At 41.8% G+C, this 18,393-nt stretch overlaps 1 protein-coding gene across 1 annotated transcript in view; it reads right to left on the minus strand.

Moving 5' to 3' along the window:
• ndst3 (N-deacetylase/N-sulfotransferase (heparan glucosaminyl) 3) overlaps nt 1-18,393 on the minus strand; it is a 505,714-nt gene that overhangs the window by 50,596 nt on the left and 436,725 nt on the right. Inside the window, exons 7-8 of the mRNA XM_052040680.1 lie at nt 17,567-17,752; nt 10,393-10,521 (exon numbers count right to left, since the gene is read on the minus strand). Coding sequence (XP_051896640.1) covers nt 10,393-10,521; nt 17,567-17,752 — 315 coding nt within the window. The remainder of the gene's footprint in view (nt 1-10,392; nt 10,522-17,566; nt 17,753-18,393) is intronic.

The raw sequence follows: 18,393 nt of genomic DNA on the forward strand, positions 1-18,393 counted from the left end.
TACCTAACAGAAAGGGTTTGGCCTTGGTGGGCACAGATGAGTCTGTCTGTTTCCCAGGGAGGCATCACATCACTTTCCCCTGCACAAGAGAGGGAACGAAAGAAGACAGGCAGGACTGGCCAGCCAAAGGAACATCAAAGTGAATTGTTAATTATATGCTGTATTACAGATATTATGAAGAAGTTCCATTAGTCCATGGAAAAGAACGACATCAAAAAGCTTTGTCTTTCTAAGAAGACTGATTAGATACTATCTGGATCTCTTTTAGTTGTAAAATCTGGTTGTTGGTTAGATAGTAATGATGGTAGAATTTTTTTCAATTCTTCCCTCTAGCGTTCTATGGTGTTCTAAAGAAATTGACTCAAACTTGTGACAATGAGAGATACTTTAAACATTAATTGATCTGAAATAGATTGCTGAAGGACCCCTTCCAGCCATCAAAGAGGAACTACATCCAATCAATTTGGGCTGCACTTGAAATCAAACCTTAAAGGTCAAGGGACCTTGGTCCAATCTATGAAATCATTCAGTCACTTAGCTACCAAACACACAGCAAAATTGCAGCTGATCCTAGGAGAAAGAATACACATCTGCTTTATTATTACACATCAGAGCTTCAGGGGAACAGGTTTTTGTAAACTGTTGCCCTAATTCTGTGCAGTATTTAAGTCATTTGGTGGAAATATGTTCATGCCTATGTAAAAATAAAACACAAGAAGTTAAATGGAGCACTTCCAGAAGTAATTAGTTTTCTGAAGGAATACAGGAGCCGAAAAAGCTCAGACCTTTCAACTGGCTTCCTAACTGGTGGAAATGCAATGGATCAGCTAAAAAAGTGCCAGGACCCAAATTTGGGCTCTTGTATCCTTCAATGTGTCTCACCAAAGAAGGCCAATGATAGGAAGGGGCAGGAACACCCATTTCTTTCGTCCCTCAGATGCCAAATGCATCTTTGAAAGCCGAGATGCATCATCAGCCATTTAGAACTATTGTTGAAGACCAGTTTTACCCCCTTGCTCCCAAATCCTTCACAAGCATGAAATATTAGCATATTTGCAAAGGGTTTTAATACTTTATGTTTTGCTTATTCAGTTTTGAACCTCGTAATTTCATTTTCCCCACGGGAATTTCTATATTAATCATGATTTTTATTTGCATTGTTAGCTCCAAATTTATTATTAAATCTGCATTCATTTACAATTAAGATAAAACTTCCTTATTTGTCCACAGGACTATCCCTTTATGAACTCACTTTTTATCAATGGAATTTATACTTTTAATGCTACCCCATTGATATTATAAATGTTTTCACTATTCTTTTTGCTACTTTTCCTGCTTGATTAGTTTAGTTCTGATCTATCTCACCTCAGTTAGTTTTACCTAATTCTGATCCAGTAGCCCATCTTGATTCTTTATTATTTTTAACTATTTTCACATTGAACATAATTATGTTTCAGTTGAATTTTCTTGCAATTGTTATTTGTGCCATTTCATTTCCTAGAACTAAATCTAGCAAAGGCCTGGATTGTGCAGATGTAATGACAACAAAATTGCCAGTGTTGGCCATCTTACACTTGACACTGACAGCAACATCTGGAGTAGACATATGTGGAATTAAATGCTGGGAACTCCAAGTATTCTTGCTGTAACATACCCTGAATGTGATAATGCTTTTTTTGAATTCACTTTGAGTTTTTAATGGCACACAAAGTTATAATTACAGCTAGTGACTCTTTAGATCTAAAAATGAATTTTATAGATGTGGCTGTACTTCCCCCATTAATATTTCAAAATATTGTACAATTGCTCAGCTAGTTTTATACCTTTCCCCGCGTTGTATACCAGAGATGACTTTAAACTGAAACCTAATGGTAACTGACACCAGGGAAAGTCCATATTACACATATGAGATCTTTGTGGATAACTTTTTGGAAATGGGTGTGAGCATTATTAAATTGGTATTCACTGCCAATGTTTTTGTCTCTTTGTTACATTCAGTAATATTGATCTAGGGAGCAGTTGCAATGGTATTCAAATAACTGACCCCAAAACAAATGAGAAAGGAATTGCCAGGCATTTATTCATTAATGCACCATGTGATTTAGAATATTAACTTTGTGACTTATGTACCTGTTCTATCTCTGGCAACAGAAAAGTTAACAAAATTGCTGTGACAACTTATCTTTCTTTCAAAGTTATCATTAATTCCAGATGATTTTGCACTGGAAGAATAACCAGTAAAGACAAGTAGTTAACTTTTATTCAGTTGTGTTTTTGTTTTTCTGCAATCTGTTACTTAGAGAGTTGTTGTGGAACATGTTGTGATCTACCTCTGAAATTCCATTCCACTGCTGTATATTTAGTGTGACTGACTATAGGTTAGGGCTTTAGTACAGGAGCATTTATACAATTCTGCAACTTGTGTTAGAGAAAGTGGTTGATTAAGAGTATTAATGTTGCTGTTTTTATTGATTATATATAAAATATAAAAGCATAAGAAATTGAATTAGAAGGCGGCCTCTTGTGTCTGCTTTGCCTTTCAGTAAGATCATGGGTAAACCTCTGTCTCGACCTCATTTTCCTGCCCTATCTCTATATCCACTTACTCCTTTGATTAACCAAACTCTATTGATTACATCTGGAAATACACTCTAAGATAGGACATCCGCAATCTGTGAGCCAGATAATTCCAAATATTCACAACTTCTACATGAAGTTTCATTTCAATTCTAAGTGACTAACTCTTCACAGCAAGACAACTGCCTTGCTCCTGATCTACTGAGGAAACAACTTCTCAGTGTCTGCCTGTCAATCCCTCAGAAGCTTATTTATATGTCTCAATTAATCATCTTGCATTCCTCTAAACCCCAGTGAATAGAGAACAAGATTCCTCAATTTCTTTCACATAGGACAATACCCTCATCCCTTGAATCAATCTAATGATTTAACATTGCACTGACTACAAGGCAAGTAAATCCTTCTTTAATTAAGGAAATCAAAGGCTATATATACCTTTGCTGGCTGTAGCTTTGAATGAGTACAGCAAGACCTGTAGTAAGGGATAATGTAAGGTCACACCAAAGTGCATGACTTCACATGTTTCCATATTATACTCCACCTTCCACTTTCCTCCTCACTCAATTAACCTATCCATATCTCTTTCCAGACCACGTCTGCCTCACAGCTCACTTTCTCTCATAGCTATGTATCATTAATTAAGTTGGATTTATTACACTCTATCCTTTCATCTAATTCATTGAAGTAAATTGTGAATTGCCCTTCTTCACTCCTGATGAAATGTCCCTAGACCCATGGATTAATAGCTATGGAATATACAACACAACTTTCTCTCTTGTGATGGTCAATGATGGCTTAACCAATGCTTAAACTGCCTCTGCCAGTCAACACTGCAACCCAACCCCACTCTCTGATACCTCTCATACCTGGCAGTCTGGTCCTTGTTCATATCAGCTCTAATTTTTTTCAAAATTTTATTTACAGCGTGGTAACAGGCCCTTCCGGCCCAATGAGTCCGCGCCGCCCATTTTAAACCCCAAATTAACCTACCCGTACGTCTTTTTAGAATGTGGGAGGAAACTGGAGCACCCGGCGGAAACCCACGCAGACACGGGAGAACGTACAAACTCCTTACAGACAGCAACAGGAATTGAACCCCAATTGCTGGCGCCGTAATAGCGTCACGCTAACCGCTACACTACCGTGCAATTGGACTGCATACTTTGGAAAGAACGTTCACATTCTATGTGACCTTTTACCTTGTTAATAAAGCAAAAGCAATGTAGTGAAACATCCCAAATGTTTTCACAGGACAATTATCAAACAAACTTCTGAAGTTTGGTTAAGTAAATAAAAATCTGGGAGTTTTATTGAAGGAGGGAAAAGAAGGCAGAGAGGAAGTTTAGCAACATATTCCAGAATTGAGGACCTTGGCAGGTGAAGGTATATTTGACAATGATGAATTGATAAAGTTCAGGATTAGACACTGATCACAGAGTCATGGAGCAATACAGCACGATAAAGGCCCTTCAGCCCAAAGGATCCATGTCGACCACGTTGTCCACCTAGCTAGTCCCAATGTCCTGCGTTCAGCCCATACCCCTCCAGGCACCTCCACTCAATGTACATATCCAAGTTCTACTTAAATGATACTACTGGTACCTGCCTCAACCACTTCCTCTGCAGCTCATTCCATATACTCACTGTTAGGGATTCAGGAGTTATGGAATTGTGTGAATATAGCAGATATTAATTCAAACGAGAACCAGTATTCAGTTCTTAACGTAACTTGCAAGTAGTAATCAGGTTGAAGTTAAAAGGACAGCTTTGCAAACAAACACCACTGTCTAGAGAGCACAGGCTGCTGGCCCACAGTGGGGGGTTGGCTGCTCAAGAGATATGGTTTGCAAAGTGAAGTGACTGTGAGACATTCTCCTCTGCATCAGCCAAATGTAACACAACGGGGTTATGTTAATCGGCGGACATGAAACCAGGCAACTATGACTAAGTTATTTTGCACCATTGTGACCGAGTTCAAGGAAGCTTGCAGACCAGACTGATACACATCAAACATAGTCACAGGTATATTTGGTCTATCAATAGTTAGGATATTTGTGTACTCAGAGAGTCAGCCCTCATAGCATTAATTTTGGGGTGTCTGGGTTCTCTGCCTCAGAAGTTTTAGACTATCTGTGTGAATTACTTTGTTCCAACAAATGTGTTTGAATATTCAGAGGTGTCCCCATTATAGATTTGTAACTCAAAGGAAGCATTGTCAGACTCAAAATATTGAAGTAAATGATGTCATTGTAGTTATTGAAATTGTATTGAATCACCTGCTGTTACCTTTGATCTTAAGGGTATAAAAATGTGATGTGCTTTGAGCTTGGGAGACTCTACCGAGAGGCTCTCCAGGAGAATACCTGCTTGTTGTCACTTCTATATCACTAGATTCAATGTCTCTCTGGTGACTCAGATCACAGTCACAACATTTGAGGGCTCGTCCGGGATACGTTTGTGACCCATTATGTGGCCAGCAACCTCAGCAGTTTAAGGGGGGTGAGTATTTTTAAGAGTAGCACCCAATCCTTAGATCTGTTCAGGCCAATGATCATAGGATCACAAAGTATCAAAGAACACAGCAGAGAGCTGAACTGATAGATATTTCATCTAGATTCCAGCATGTGCAGCCCTTTGTTTCTCTTGTAGATATAAGTGTGTGTGTGTGTGTGTGTGTGTGTGTGTGTGTGTGTGTGTGTGTGTGTGTGTGTGTGTGTGTGTGTGTGTGTGTGTGAGAGAGAGAGAGAGATAAAACCTTTGCGATGGCACAAAGGGGAGAACTCATAGATGCCCTCTTATATTTCTTTCCCTTCCTTGCCTTCTGTTTGATACTGGAATTAACATGGAAATACTTACAGGAGAGAATCAAATGTCAGGCACAGCAAGAGGCACAAAGCACACAAATCAAAGAACTGGAGAAAGAAAGGGATATGTACTGAGAAGAGTTAGACTGGATGCAAAGAGAGAGAGACATGGACAAAAAATGGATGGAGAAATTAGAACAACATAAGGATCATTTAGTTAAGGACCTGGATAGTCTGAGAGGTAAATGGGGAAAGGCCCAGCAGGTTTGTGCTCACTGGGTAGCAGTCATAGGAACGGCCAAAGAGGAAGGTGAAGAGGTAGATTGGGAGGTACTGGCCTGTGAAGTTGACAAGTGGGAACGTGCCAGCAAACAGGAGAGGTTATACTGAGTCATGCCTGTCGGGGCGGCACCTATTAGAGGTCAAAGACAGGCCCAGAATCCTGATGACCCCAGTCAGCCCTTTACATTCATTACTGTCATCCATAAACCCTTCACCCCCGAGGAGAAGCAGAGCATTCTGAATGAGCTGCCCTCATTTAGAGTTGCTTGTAGGAATGCAGAATTCTGGCGCAAGCTTGAAGTAATGATTGAAATTCACCAGATGCACCCAAAAGATATACGTGTTGGTTAAAGCTGAATGTCTGAGGAATATGTGGGACAGTGTGGCCCCGGGGGTGTGGGATGGTACATGGGTGACTAGTGGGAGTGCCAGTCACAAGGAGAGGTATTGGAACTTTAAGGGAGAAGTGAGGCAGCGACTGGGGGGAGGTGAGAGTATCTGGGGAGTGATAATGTCGATGGGTCAGAGAGCTGATGAGCCCGCCATGGACTGTGTAGATTATAAATGCTGAGCCTATGAGGAATACTCAGGGCTGGGCAATCCAGGGAGGGATGATCCAGTCTTCCTGAAAATGCTAAAGGAAGGGCTGAGTTTAGCCCACCAGGAAGTTTTAGATTTAGGGATAGCTGTGGGAGTGACCTACCCCGCAGTAATATCATGGGCCGGGGAGATAGACCGGAAGAGAGAGAAGAGAAGTCGCAAGGTGGCTGTGGTGAATGTACAGAAGCTGTTGCGAGGACGCAGAGGACTTGCTTTGTGTGTCAGCAACCAGGGCACTGAGCGAGGGACTGCCAGAATAGACATAGAAGGGTAAAGGAGATGATAATGTAACAGCTGTGGCCTCTCAAGGCCATGTTGGAGGCGGTGTCTGAATAAGGGAGGAAATTCTGAGAGTCACCCACCAAAACAGGCAGAAGCTACCGCAGTGCCTTTTCTGTCCAAAAGGACTGCTGACCAGCTCACAGATTGTGACTAACATACCCTCTGCTTGGCTCCTGGACCGAAATCTGTCCCAGGAAGGCCAAACTTTAAGGAGGATCTAATTAAGTAGGGCAACAAAAATGCCCTTCACTTGGGATCCCCTCCCCAATTACATGGCTACCATGTCCCTATGTGGACCTACATCTACATTATCTATTGTCCCTATCTGGCAATAAAACATTCCAGGTATTTAATCCCATCCTCTTCTTGGAGATATTTGTCCTCTCGATTTCAACCTGTCTTTAAAATGCAGCTTTGTCATTCTGACACTTTGCTTGTTGCCTCCTTCCCTGCTGACCCACTGCGGTATTAATTGTTCAATCTCCGATAACTGAAACTATCAGACATGCCTGTCAGTAATTACCATGTGGGCAAGGGGCACCAGCTGGAATGAGGGTTGCATTGATTCCTTTATGACTCCTTTATAACGGCTGCAGAACCTCTGCAACCTTGCTGATTAAGCCTTATGCACTCACATCCAAATCACTTATATAAATAATGAATAACAAGGGTCCCAACCCTAATCTGTGGACCTTTTCTTTCTTTTCCTTTTCCATCACTATCTTAAACTAATAGAAGTATGGTCACTGGAGCCAAAGTGCTCCCTGACTGCCACTTCAGTTACTTGCCCTGCCTTGTTCCCCAAGAGGAGGTCTAGTATTGCACCCTCCTGAGCTGGTCCCTCTATATATTGACTCAGGAAACTTTCCTTGACACATTTCACAAATTCCACCCCATCCAGGCCCTTAACACTCTGTGTGGCCCAGTCATTACCGGGGAAATTAAAATCTCCCACTAATACAACCTTGTTATTCTTATAACTAAGAGCAATTTCTCTACACACCTGCTCCTCAAGTTCCCTCTGCATATTGGGAGGTCAATAATACAGTCCACTAGAGTGACCCTCCCCTTCTTGCTCCTCAGTTCTACCCATGTGACATCACAGGATGATCCTCCAAAGATGTTGTCTCTAAGCACTGCTGTTACGTTCTCCCTTATCAAAAAGGCAACACCTCCTCCTCACCTACCTGTACCTCTGTCACACCTGTAGCATCTGTATCCTGGAATAAGGAGCTGCCGATCCTGCCCTTCTCACAGTCCCAGTCCTCAGAACCAATCCACACTCTGAGTTCACCTGCTTTACCTGTTAAACCTCATGCATTGAAATAAAGGCAGTTTAACTGGGTATTCCTTTCCCTCCCTTCACTGTGCTCCTGGCTATCCTGATTACTAAACTTGCTCTCACAGGCTACTCCTTTATCCCATGACTTGCCCCTGCTCAGAGTCCCACTCCCATGCCAATCTAGTTTAAATCCTCCCATGTAGCATTAGCAAACTTCCCTGCAAGTATATCGGTCCCCCTCTGTCCCTCTTGTCCAGGTCGACTCTATCCCAGAAGAGATCCCAATGGTCCAAAATCCTGAATCCCTGCCCCCTACACCAGCTCCTCAGCCACAAATACATTTAATCTATCTTCCGATTTCTGACCTCACTAGCACTTGGCAGCAGGAGTAATCCGGAGATCACTATCCTCGAGGTCCTGCTCCTTATCTATCTCCCCAGACTCATTCTGCAGGACCTCATCCATTATTCTACCTATGTCACTTGTACCAACATGTACTACGACCTCTGGCTGTTCGCCCTTCTCCTCGAGAACATTCTGCAGCCGTTCAGAGACATCGTTGACCTTGGCACCTGGGTGGCAAAACACCATCCTAGACTCTCTTCTGCGGCCACAGAGTCTCCTGTCTGTCCCCCTAACTATCGAATCTCTGATCACTATCGCCCTGTTTGACTGCACCCTTTCCCTCTGAGCCTCACAGCCAGTCACAGTGCCAGAGACCAGACTACTGCTGCTAGCACCTGAAAGGTCATCCCCCTCAACAGTATCTAAAGAGGTATACCTGTTAGTGAGGGGAATGGCCACAGGGGAACCCTGCGCCGACTGCCTACTCCCCTTACTTTTTCCGGTGGTCACCCATCAATCTGAAGCCTGTATCTTGGGTTGACCACCTCAGTAAAAGTCTCGCCTATGATGTTCTCAGCATCCCAGATGACCAGCGCAGGATGAACAGAGATATCACAGATGATTGTAGAACAAAGCACAGGCCAAGATGAGACACACTTCAGAAGCTTAAACCTTGATTATAACAAAACAAACTAAAAAAATAAATTAACATAAAGGACACTGACTTGAGAAGGGTCCTACCTGGAGAAGCAGCTGACTTCTTCCTAACCATTCAATGTAATTTTCACTCTTTTAATTTTACATCCCCTAAGTTAAGAATCACAGCTCCTTCTATTCTATGATGGGACATCACTTCATTTATTATTTGGTTTTGCGAGATTCTGGTTCCCACTTATTACCAGCTATTTTTCCCTAAAAGATGCTAGACAGCTTGGGTCTGTGTTCCTTGGCATTTAGAAGGGTGAAGGTTGATCTTATTCGAACAGATAAGATTCTGAGGGGGCTTGATAGGGTAGAGGTTGAGATCTTCTCACTTGTGGGATAGTGGTGAACAAGGGAATATAACTACAAAATAAGGGGCTGGTCATTTAAAACTGAAATGAACTGCACAGAAATTTCATCTTCCAGAGCGTAGTGAATCTTTGGAATTCTCTTCCCCAGAGGAAGGTGGAGATGGACAACTATTTGCAAGATCATGGGTTTGAGAGGTAGGAGATGAGGCCAGCCTAGGCCATGATCATATTAAGTACTTAGGCAGGTTTGAAGAGTCTGGTGGCCTACTCCTGCTCCTATTTTCTTCTGTTCTTGCATTAAGCTCAAATGACTTTACAATTTGACTTGGTCTGTTCACTCTTATTAAAACTGTAGAGAAAGAAAGACCAGATTTACAGGCCATCGAGTACTTATTTTTAAAAGTGCTGTCATTGTTGACAGCCAATTTGTGCATAATGAAGTCACTAAAACAACATGATACTGTGATAATAGTCAAATATCCTGATTTCTAGCAAGAAAGGTTGAGATATAAAATATTGGCAAGGCACCTGCTCTTCTAATTATGGGAAGGAATCCCTTGCGTTCATATGAAGGGGAAGATGTGGTCTTAGTTTTACTATCCACCACTGAGGAAGAGCTGCATTGAAGGAAGAACCATCTTCCAGATGAGACAGTAAACAAATGCCTTTCAAAGACCCCATGGTATTATTTCAAAGAAGAGCAGTAGATTTATGTTCATGTATCTGGTCAACAAATCTCGCTCACTCAAAATAACTAAATAGTGCTCGTTATAACATTGATGTTTGTGGGGTGTTGGCTGTCTGGAAATTGGTTGCTGCTTATCCAACAGTACAGTTGATAGTACAATTCAAATAATACTTCATTGTTGCAGAGTGTTTAGAGATATCTGGAGATTGTAAAAGTCACCCGGCAACGTGCAAATTTTGCTCAGTCAGCTTTGAAACCTAGTGACCTGTATATATTTCATTCCAATGTGACTGCCTTTTAACTCCCCTCTGAAATATCTAGCCAGCACCCGCTATATCAAAAGAAAATAGAAATACCTTCAGCACACAGACAGCAGAGGGTCAAGAAGGTAGTTCACCACCACCTTCTCAAGGATACTTAGTAATGAGAAATGAATACTGGTCTTGCCAGTAATGCCCAAATCCTGTGATAAATATCAGAAGAAAAAGAATCATAATTAAGAATGCATGATACACTTACTGGATTAAGAAGAACAGTGAGAAAAAGCTCTCCTCCCCTGATGCTTTTGTCCAGTTCTCTTGGGCCTCCAGGGTACTCTTTGTAGAATATAGTATGGGTGAAAAGGCCACAAGTTTGACGTGGGAGTACCTGAAGCAATAAGAGATATAAAAAGGCAGACATTTGAGCAGGCTTTCTCAGAGCAAAATCTTAGACAAACTGGAATAAATTGGCAGAAAAGTGACAATTGCCTGGTGAGAATTCAATTTAAAAAGATCTTTGGAAAGTAGTAGGAGTTGTCAAGTAACCAATTTGCTTTTTTTACTTTCCATAAAATCCAGTGTATAAGTCATACCTGTGTATTAGTTGCTCTACCATTTTGATGACTTCACCTTAAGGAAAGCACATTTCATGAAAAATCTTTTTACAATTTGTTTTCTACGCATAAGACAGAGTTGCTCACCTTGGAAACAGAGTGTGGTACACAGTGCAGGGAATCTTGGTGCCTAGATCACAAGGTTTACAAAGTTTGGAAAGTAAAACTTGTAACTTGCCATCTGCAGTCCATGGACAGCAGCAGAGAAGAACATTACCATAGACCTTCGCTGCTGAGGCAGTCTCAGTGCATACATCCTGCGGAATAATCTGCAACAAGGGCAGATGAGGGAGCAGCCAGATGGGCAGGTCTAGTTTAGGTTTGAGAGCATGAGATGGAAAGGGGGAAGAGAGATGGTGTGCATTGGTGTGGAGGACAAAGGGATGCCAAAGCTCGCTTACTCACTCTCATATCTCTGTGCTCTCTCTCACTCTCCCTATCACCACATCCCCTTTCTAGGTTCTCATTTCTTCCCCATGTCCAGGACCCTACCTCCTCCCCCTCTCACCACCTGCACCTTCTCTCCCTTCACTCCTTCTATCTCTCACCCTCACCTGACTCTACTTCTCAATCTCCCCCCTCTCTCTTTCTAACCTTTTACTCTCTCTCTCTCTCTCTCTCTCTCTCTCTCTCTCTCTCTCACACACACACACACACACACACACAACCTCACTATCTCTCCACCCATACCTCCACCAATTCTTTCTCATCCAAGAGTCCTCCTGCTGGCCTTCAGTTTGAGTGGTAGCAGGAGGAACAGCCCCAACCTGAAATCTTTGAGTCCAGTCAGATGAACATTCTTTCCCCATTGAGACAGCAGGAAGAAGTGGGAGGGTCTGAGGCCCGACACTGGGGGCAGTGGGCAATGGACAGGACAGCATCCGAATTCAGAGAAATGTGGCAACATAACAGGTCAAATGTGACTCCAGCTGATATGATTTGGGAAGACTTGCTGATATACACTTGCAGAACGTTCATCTGACTGGACTCAAAGATTTCAGGTTGGGACCAATTTACAAGTTGCCACAAGAGATTCTGCCGATCCTGGAAATCTGGAGCAACACACACAAAATGGTGGAGAAACTCAGCAGGTCAGGCAGCTACTATGGAGGGGAAAAAAAACAGTTGACATTTCGGGTGGAGACCCTTTATCGGGACTGGAAAGAGGGCAGAAGCCAGAATAAGAAGGTCGGGTGAGGAGCACAAGCTGGCAGGTAATAGGTGAGTCCAGGTGAGAGGGGAAAGGTACGTGGGTGGGGGGAGGTGGGAATGAAAGGGAGCAATGTAAGAAGCTGAGAGGTGATAGGTAGAAGAGGCAAAGGGCTGAAGAAGAAGGAATCTGGTAGGAGAAGGCAGCAGATCATGGAATAATAAAATAAAGGTGGGGAATAGATGGGCAGGTAATGGAGGGCGGAAGGGTAAAGGGAAGGGAAGGGGTGAGGGGGCCATAGGAATAAGGGAAAACAAAGGGGGGGGAGAACAAAAGAAAGAAGGGGGAAGAGGGGAGGGGTTACCAGAAGTTAGAGAAATCGATGTTAAGGCCATCAGGTTGGAGACTCCAAAGGCGGAATATGAGGTGTTGTTCGTCCAACCTGCGCCTGGCCTCAACATGGCAGTAGAGGAGGCCATGGATAGACACAGTTGATATGGGAGTGGGATGTGGAATTGAAGTGGCTGACCACTGGGAGATCCTTGCTTTTGTGGCAGAGTGAAGGTGCTCGACAAAGCAGTCACCCAATCTGCGTTGGGTCTCACTGATACTATAGAGGAGGCCGTGCCAGGAGCACCAGATGCAATAAATGACACCCTCGGATTCACAGGTGAAGTGGTGCCTCACCTGCAAGGACTGTCTCACGCCCCTGAATGGTGGTGAGGGAGGAGGTGTAGGGACAGATGTAGCACTTGGTGCAGTTGCAGGGATAAGTGCCGGGAGTGTCATCAGTGGGGAGAGACGAGTGGACAAAGGAATCACACAGAGAGCGATCCCTGTGGAAAGCAGAGTTGGGGGGGTGCGGGGGGAAGATGTGCTCAGTGGTGTGATCCCGTTGGAGGTGGCAGAAATTGTGCAGAATGATGTATTGGATGCCAAGGCTCGTGGGGTGGTAGGTGAGGACAAGGGGAACCCTGTCCCTGTTACGTCGGGGGTGGGGGGGATGGGGTGAGGCTGGCATTGGAGGAGATGCGGGTGAGGGTTGCATTGATTCCTTTATGATTCCTTTATAAATATCCTAGAAAATCAACGTATCCTGAATTTTACAGAACCTTTGGAGGAAATAATAATTGCTTAAATATGTCCTTGGTACTTTTATGATCAGGTACTGACAGCTCTGTACAAAATTGAGTATTTCATTATTTCATTTTGGAAACATTGGGAAGTTTTTTATTGTAACACAATAAATTGTCAGTGAAATTTTGTTCGCTTGTAAAGCATTTCCTTATACTAGGAGCTGGCTGACTGAACATTAAACTGACTGACAGTTTCATCAAATAAAAAAAGCAGTCAGTTCAAGTTCAGCTCCATTAAATGACCAGCTCAGGCTGAAATGATTGCGTTTTTGATATAGATTCCTGGGCTGCCTTATATTATAAAGCTTCTGTATTCTTTACTATGCAGGGTCACATTCAAATTTGAAATTTTGCAAAAGAAAGAAAACTTTTCTGGAGTGAGTCATAATTCTTTTCCACAAAAGCACACACCTAAGAGGCACCACATCTAAGACATATATTCTGATGCAGAGAGTTATTGTTAACTGTAACATACTGACTGAAAGGGTGCTGGAAGAAGCTTCATTAGTGATTTTTAAAATGTTAAGTTCATAACACTAACTCAGAGTTGAGCAGATGTTTAGAAAAGAGACGACAGCAAAAAGTAAAATGGGGAGGGTGCAAGATAAGCTTATATCAATTCACTATGAGACCATTTCACACCATTAACAAAGGCCAATGTTACCCCCAGGATGTTAATTAACTCCAAAATCCCAAATTTCTCTCTGCAATGATTTTCCTTCCCATTTGCCACAGTAGTTATCTTGTTTCATCAAGCTGACGTTTTAAAATAAATGATTGCTGCCCTTCCAAGCCAAACTGGAATAGATAATTAAACTATTCCAGGCAGTGAAATCTACAAATATAGCCCTTGCCAAGGGGAATTTTCCCCTCCTCCTTTCACTTACTGAGCATCGAAGCGAACGTCTCTGGCATCATGTGGTAAGAGCAATAATATAACTGAGAGACCTGAGGGCAACATTACTTTCCACACTCATGAAGATTTCATCCAGGTTGATGGGTGGGTTGCAAGCAACATTCTGAATTGCCCATAGCTGGCAGCATTCAACAAACTGACTTAGGATTTAGGCTGTGTCCTTATCTCTGACTCACTTAAATTTGATATACATCCCAAGGCTGATGGAGTTTTTGACAGACTCCATCAATCCAGTATCTTTATCTATCCCTGTGTTAAATGAACTAATGATCTTTGCATTCCAATACCACTAACAATCGGAGATGCACAAAATAAAATCTTATTGAGGTTAAAAGTACCTTTTCATTTATTCCTTCAGTTATGGGCATTGCTAGCTCGGCCAGCGTTTAATATCCATCCCAAATTGTTGCTGAACTGAGTAGCTTTTAGAGGGTATTTAAGAATCATTTGCATTGCCGAGGGACTGGAAATTTTTCAACAAAGTCCCTACTGTTTTACTATCAGCAACCTCTAAGATGTATTCTATCTACATCTGGTGCCTCTTCTCTGCTTTGAGCAGTCAACTTTTTAACCATGTTTATACAACGCAAATTATCTGTCACAGTATTTCCTCATTTTCTGTGACTTTAGCAGCATCCTCTTCTTTTGCGATATAGATGCAAAATACTCTTGCAGTGCCTCAGTTACACCATCTGTCTACGTAACAAGATCTCCTTTTTGATCCAAGTTGAGCCCCACTTTTCCATTGACTACTTTATCATGATTCACAAGCTAACACAATACTTAATGTCTCTTTTTACGTCAGCTATTCTATTCACAACATAGAGGTTGCAAAACACATTTTGCTCTCCATGTTTCCTTTTTTTTGGTTCTCCTCTAAACATTTGTACTTGGCTTGGATCTCTCGTGTATTATGTACCAGTCACGTCATAAGCTTCATTTTTTTCTGTTTCATCTCTTCATCTTTGGTCCCCTAGGGAGATCCAGCTTTGAATGCCCTAACTTTCCACCTAACAGGTAGTTCCTAGCCAGTACCCAAACCTACTCCTCTCTGAAGGTTGTGTGTTGTTCATTTGCTGTTTACCTACCTGCCAGGGAAGGAGATTTCATCACATTTATGAAATTACATCTCTTCCAATTTAGTATTATTTATACTTTATTGTTTCTTATGCTTTTCTCTGTATATATCAGACCCCACTTCATTCCCAAGAACTAGACCCAGCACTGCTTCCTCCTTTGTTGAACGGGAAGCACAATGATTAAGGAGGTTCATATGCACATTGCTGGAACTAACTCCATTTTTGCCATTTACACTGTTACTTCAGCAGTTTAAATTAAGGTAATTGAGGTCCCCTACCATTACTACTCTAAAGTCTTTACATCTTTCTGAGATTTGCCTGCAAGTTGCCTCCTTTAACACTTTCTCATTACTTGACTGCAGCATTATAAACTCTTCTTTAGTTCTGTTAGAACTAGACAAGTTCTGTTTAATTGGACAATTATTAAAATACATGCAGTGGAGCCAGATATTCTTATATAATGTAATGAGCTGGAAAAACTCGGTAGCAAGGAACAGAAAAATGAGGTGGAGAATCAATGGGGAATTTAATTATCAATTTTCCTATGTCGATGGTTTGCTCTGTAATCAGTTATGGGCAACCAATTGCATTGGAGAAACTGAGGCATTTGAAAGTGGGACACCCTTTGTTATTTGGAAATGATTGTGTAGTTTATCCTACTCCAACTAAGCAGCAAAGGCTATAAATTATACAGGCACACAGAGTAAGTTGGATAATGATTTGACTACTGGTAATGGTTTGCTGAAGGGGTGAGGGTATCAAGTTGCAATTGATGTACATCAGAAATCCTGCCCTGCTACTTTCAAGTAATGCAATGAGACGATAGGAAATCTGGAGGGGGTGAGGGAGGGGTGTTGGAGGAAAGCATTCCTTGATACTGAAAGGAATATTAATTGACATAAGCAGTGCCTTTGAACTTTAAAACTAATCTTCTCTAATAGGAATTTGCAGATATTGCTGATTTAAATGGTTAAGCTTATGCTGTATTATATATAAACATTTACGTATATGCACACAAGTCGGTGAAATATAAAACCAAACCAAAAGAAACATGGTGTTTTAGTTTAAATTATGTCATCCTGATGCTCTATCTAGAGAAACTTGAAACTTGAGTTATACTGCACTTGATTTGAGAATCTGATCTGGAATCCACTTGATTTTCTTAAATCTTATTGGAGTTAAAGGAGCAGCAGCCAATCTAAAGCTGGAGAAAAATTGCTTGGGGTAAAATGTGGTCAGTTACATGCAAGATTACTCCAGTGACTGCTGTGGCCCAAACAGAGGCGAATACTGTTAAGAGGTGAAGTTGTTGGTGTTTTGAAGCTTATTGTGTAAATGAGATGAACTGTTCTCTATAGCACTCCCAATAGTTAGTGCCAGCCATTAGCATTCTTTTGTGTTTGTCTTTTCCCGTCCCATCCCCAAACCTTCCCCACTGATGACACATTGGCCAAAGTGAGAGCCGGTAACCTGAACAAACTGTCTCTGGAGGCATTTTTACCATAAGATTCAAGGCCCAATCTCTGGAAAGCTATGGTCTTCTGGTCAGGTGTTCCACCATGTAAATGCTTGGAACTGAACCATAATGTTTAGTCACTCCCCGGCCTCCATCTGTTTTTTTCACAGTATTTTACAAATCTGTTCTCGGGTCATGGACACTTATTACCCAACTAGCTCATGAGGTGGTGGACAATTGAAGTCTATATGGTGAAGGAATTCCTGGAGGCCTGCCAGGCAGGGCCTTCCAGGACTCTCAGCCAGTTTCTGTGACCCTGCTGCTCTTGTCTTTCCAGTGACGGAGATAGTGGTTCTGGTGTGAAACAGGTAGCCGATTTATCGGTCTAGAAAACACCTGTTTGTTTCCTAACTTTTCCTAGTTCTGGTAAAAGGTCAGTGACCTGAAGCGCTAATTCTGTTTCTCCCTCCACAGAAGCTGTCTGACCTGCTGAATATTTCCAGTTTTCTGTTTTAATTTGAGATTTCCAGCAGCTGCAGACTTTCGCTTTCCAAGTGTGAGTTGTTTATGTGGATGTTTTCCTGTTTTCTTTTCCACAACTGTTTTATAATTAAATAAATATTAGATGCTAAATTGTTATGATTATTAAATCCAATTTAATTTGATGTTCTAATTTTCTTTTAGAGTCATAGAGTACGGAAAAAGGCCCTTTGGCCAACTGGTCCATGCTGACCCAGATTCCCATCTAAGCTAGTCCCATTTGCCTGCATTTGGCCCCTATCTCTCTAAACCTTTCCTATCTGTTTCTTTTGGTTTTACAGAAAGAGAAGACATATACACTCACAGATGATTTCACTTTCAGATCCAATTCAGAAATAGTAATCAATGATCTCTGCTATCCAATGCACACAGGGAATATACTACTTGCAATTGTAGGAGTTGTTCCAAATTTCTTTAGGTGAATACATGACCACTTTTCAACTTTTTGTAAACATCTGTACTAATGAGAACTGTATGACAGTTTAGATATATAGAGCATCAGCAATCCAAGATTTTTGTAAAGGAAATCAAATGCATCTTACCATGATGCTACTATGGATGAAGCCATGCCTGTATCGTGCAGGTTTCAAGTGCGGATACTCCTCGGTACTGGTCACCTTGATGCCCCATACTTTCTTCCATGCTTCATACAGCTGGACATGGACTGGATAGACACCAGAGTGATGCGGTGCCACAGCATAGCCCATGTCAATAGGAATGCCATGTTTCTGTAAACAGAACAGCATCTGTCAGCTCCTCCAGAAATGGTCTCATGGGCATAGAACGATTAAAAACCTAATTTCACCAGAAACATAACAGCTGGACATTAAACTATGCAAAGCCAACAAAAAAATTACTAAAGACAGGGGAGAAAAAAAATCCCTCATTTTGTTTTTGTGACTGAATGTATTCTGATCTTCTTATCTCCGTCAGGATGGCCCTGGCTTCTGGTCATCTTGAAGGACTAATATATAAGACTTGATTAAAATGATGTTTATGGTGTGATCAGGGATGGAAAAGTACCAAGTTGTGCAGGAATACATGTGGAAAAAGCACTGAAGTGGCACAGTGTTTAAATCTTAATTAGTCCTCCTGCTAGAAGTAACAAACAATAATAATTACCCATTAAGGCATGATTAGTGAATGTCAGTCACCAGCAGATTTCCTCAAACTTGCTTTCCCCTAAAAAGATACCTAACACCGATTAAATGTAATATTAAAATAGTAACACTGAGGTCACACATCACACAGACCGTGATGCAATGTTGCAGGCTGCCGATTAAAAATAAACACTGCCTTCCTGGCATATTAGTTGATTTATTCCCAATAAGGTTTCAGTTAGTAATCATCCCTCTTTTTAGCATTCAGA

Source organism: Pristis pectinata, chromosome 2, assembly GCF_009764475.1.
Source record: "Pristis pectinata isolate sPriPec2 chromosome 2, sPriPec2.1.pri, whole genome shotgun sequence".
Classification (NCBI taxonomy): domain Eukaryota; kingdom Metazoa; phylum Chordata; class Chondrichthyes; order Rhinopristiformes; family Pristidae; genus Pristis; species Pristis pectinata.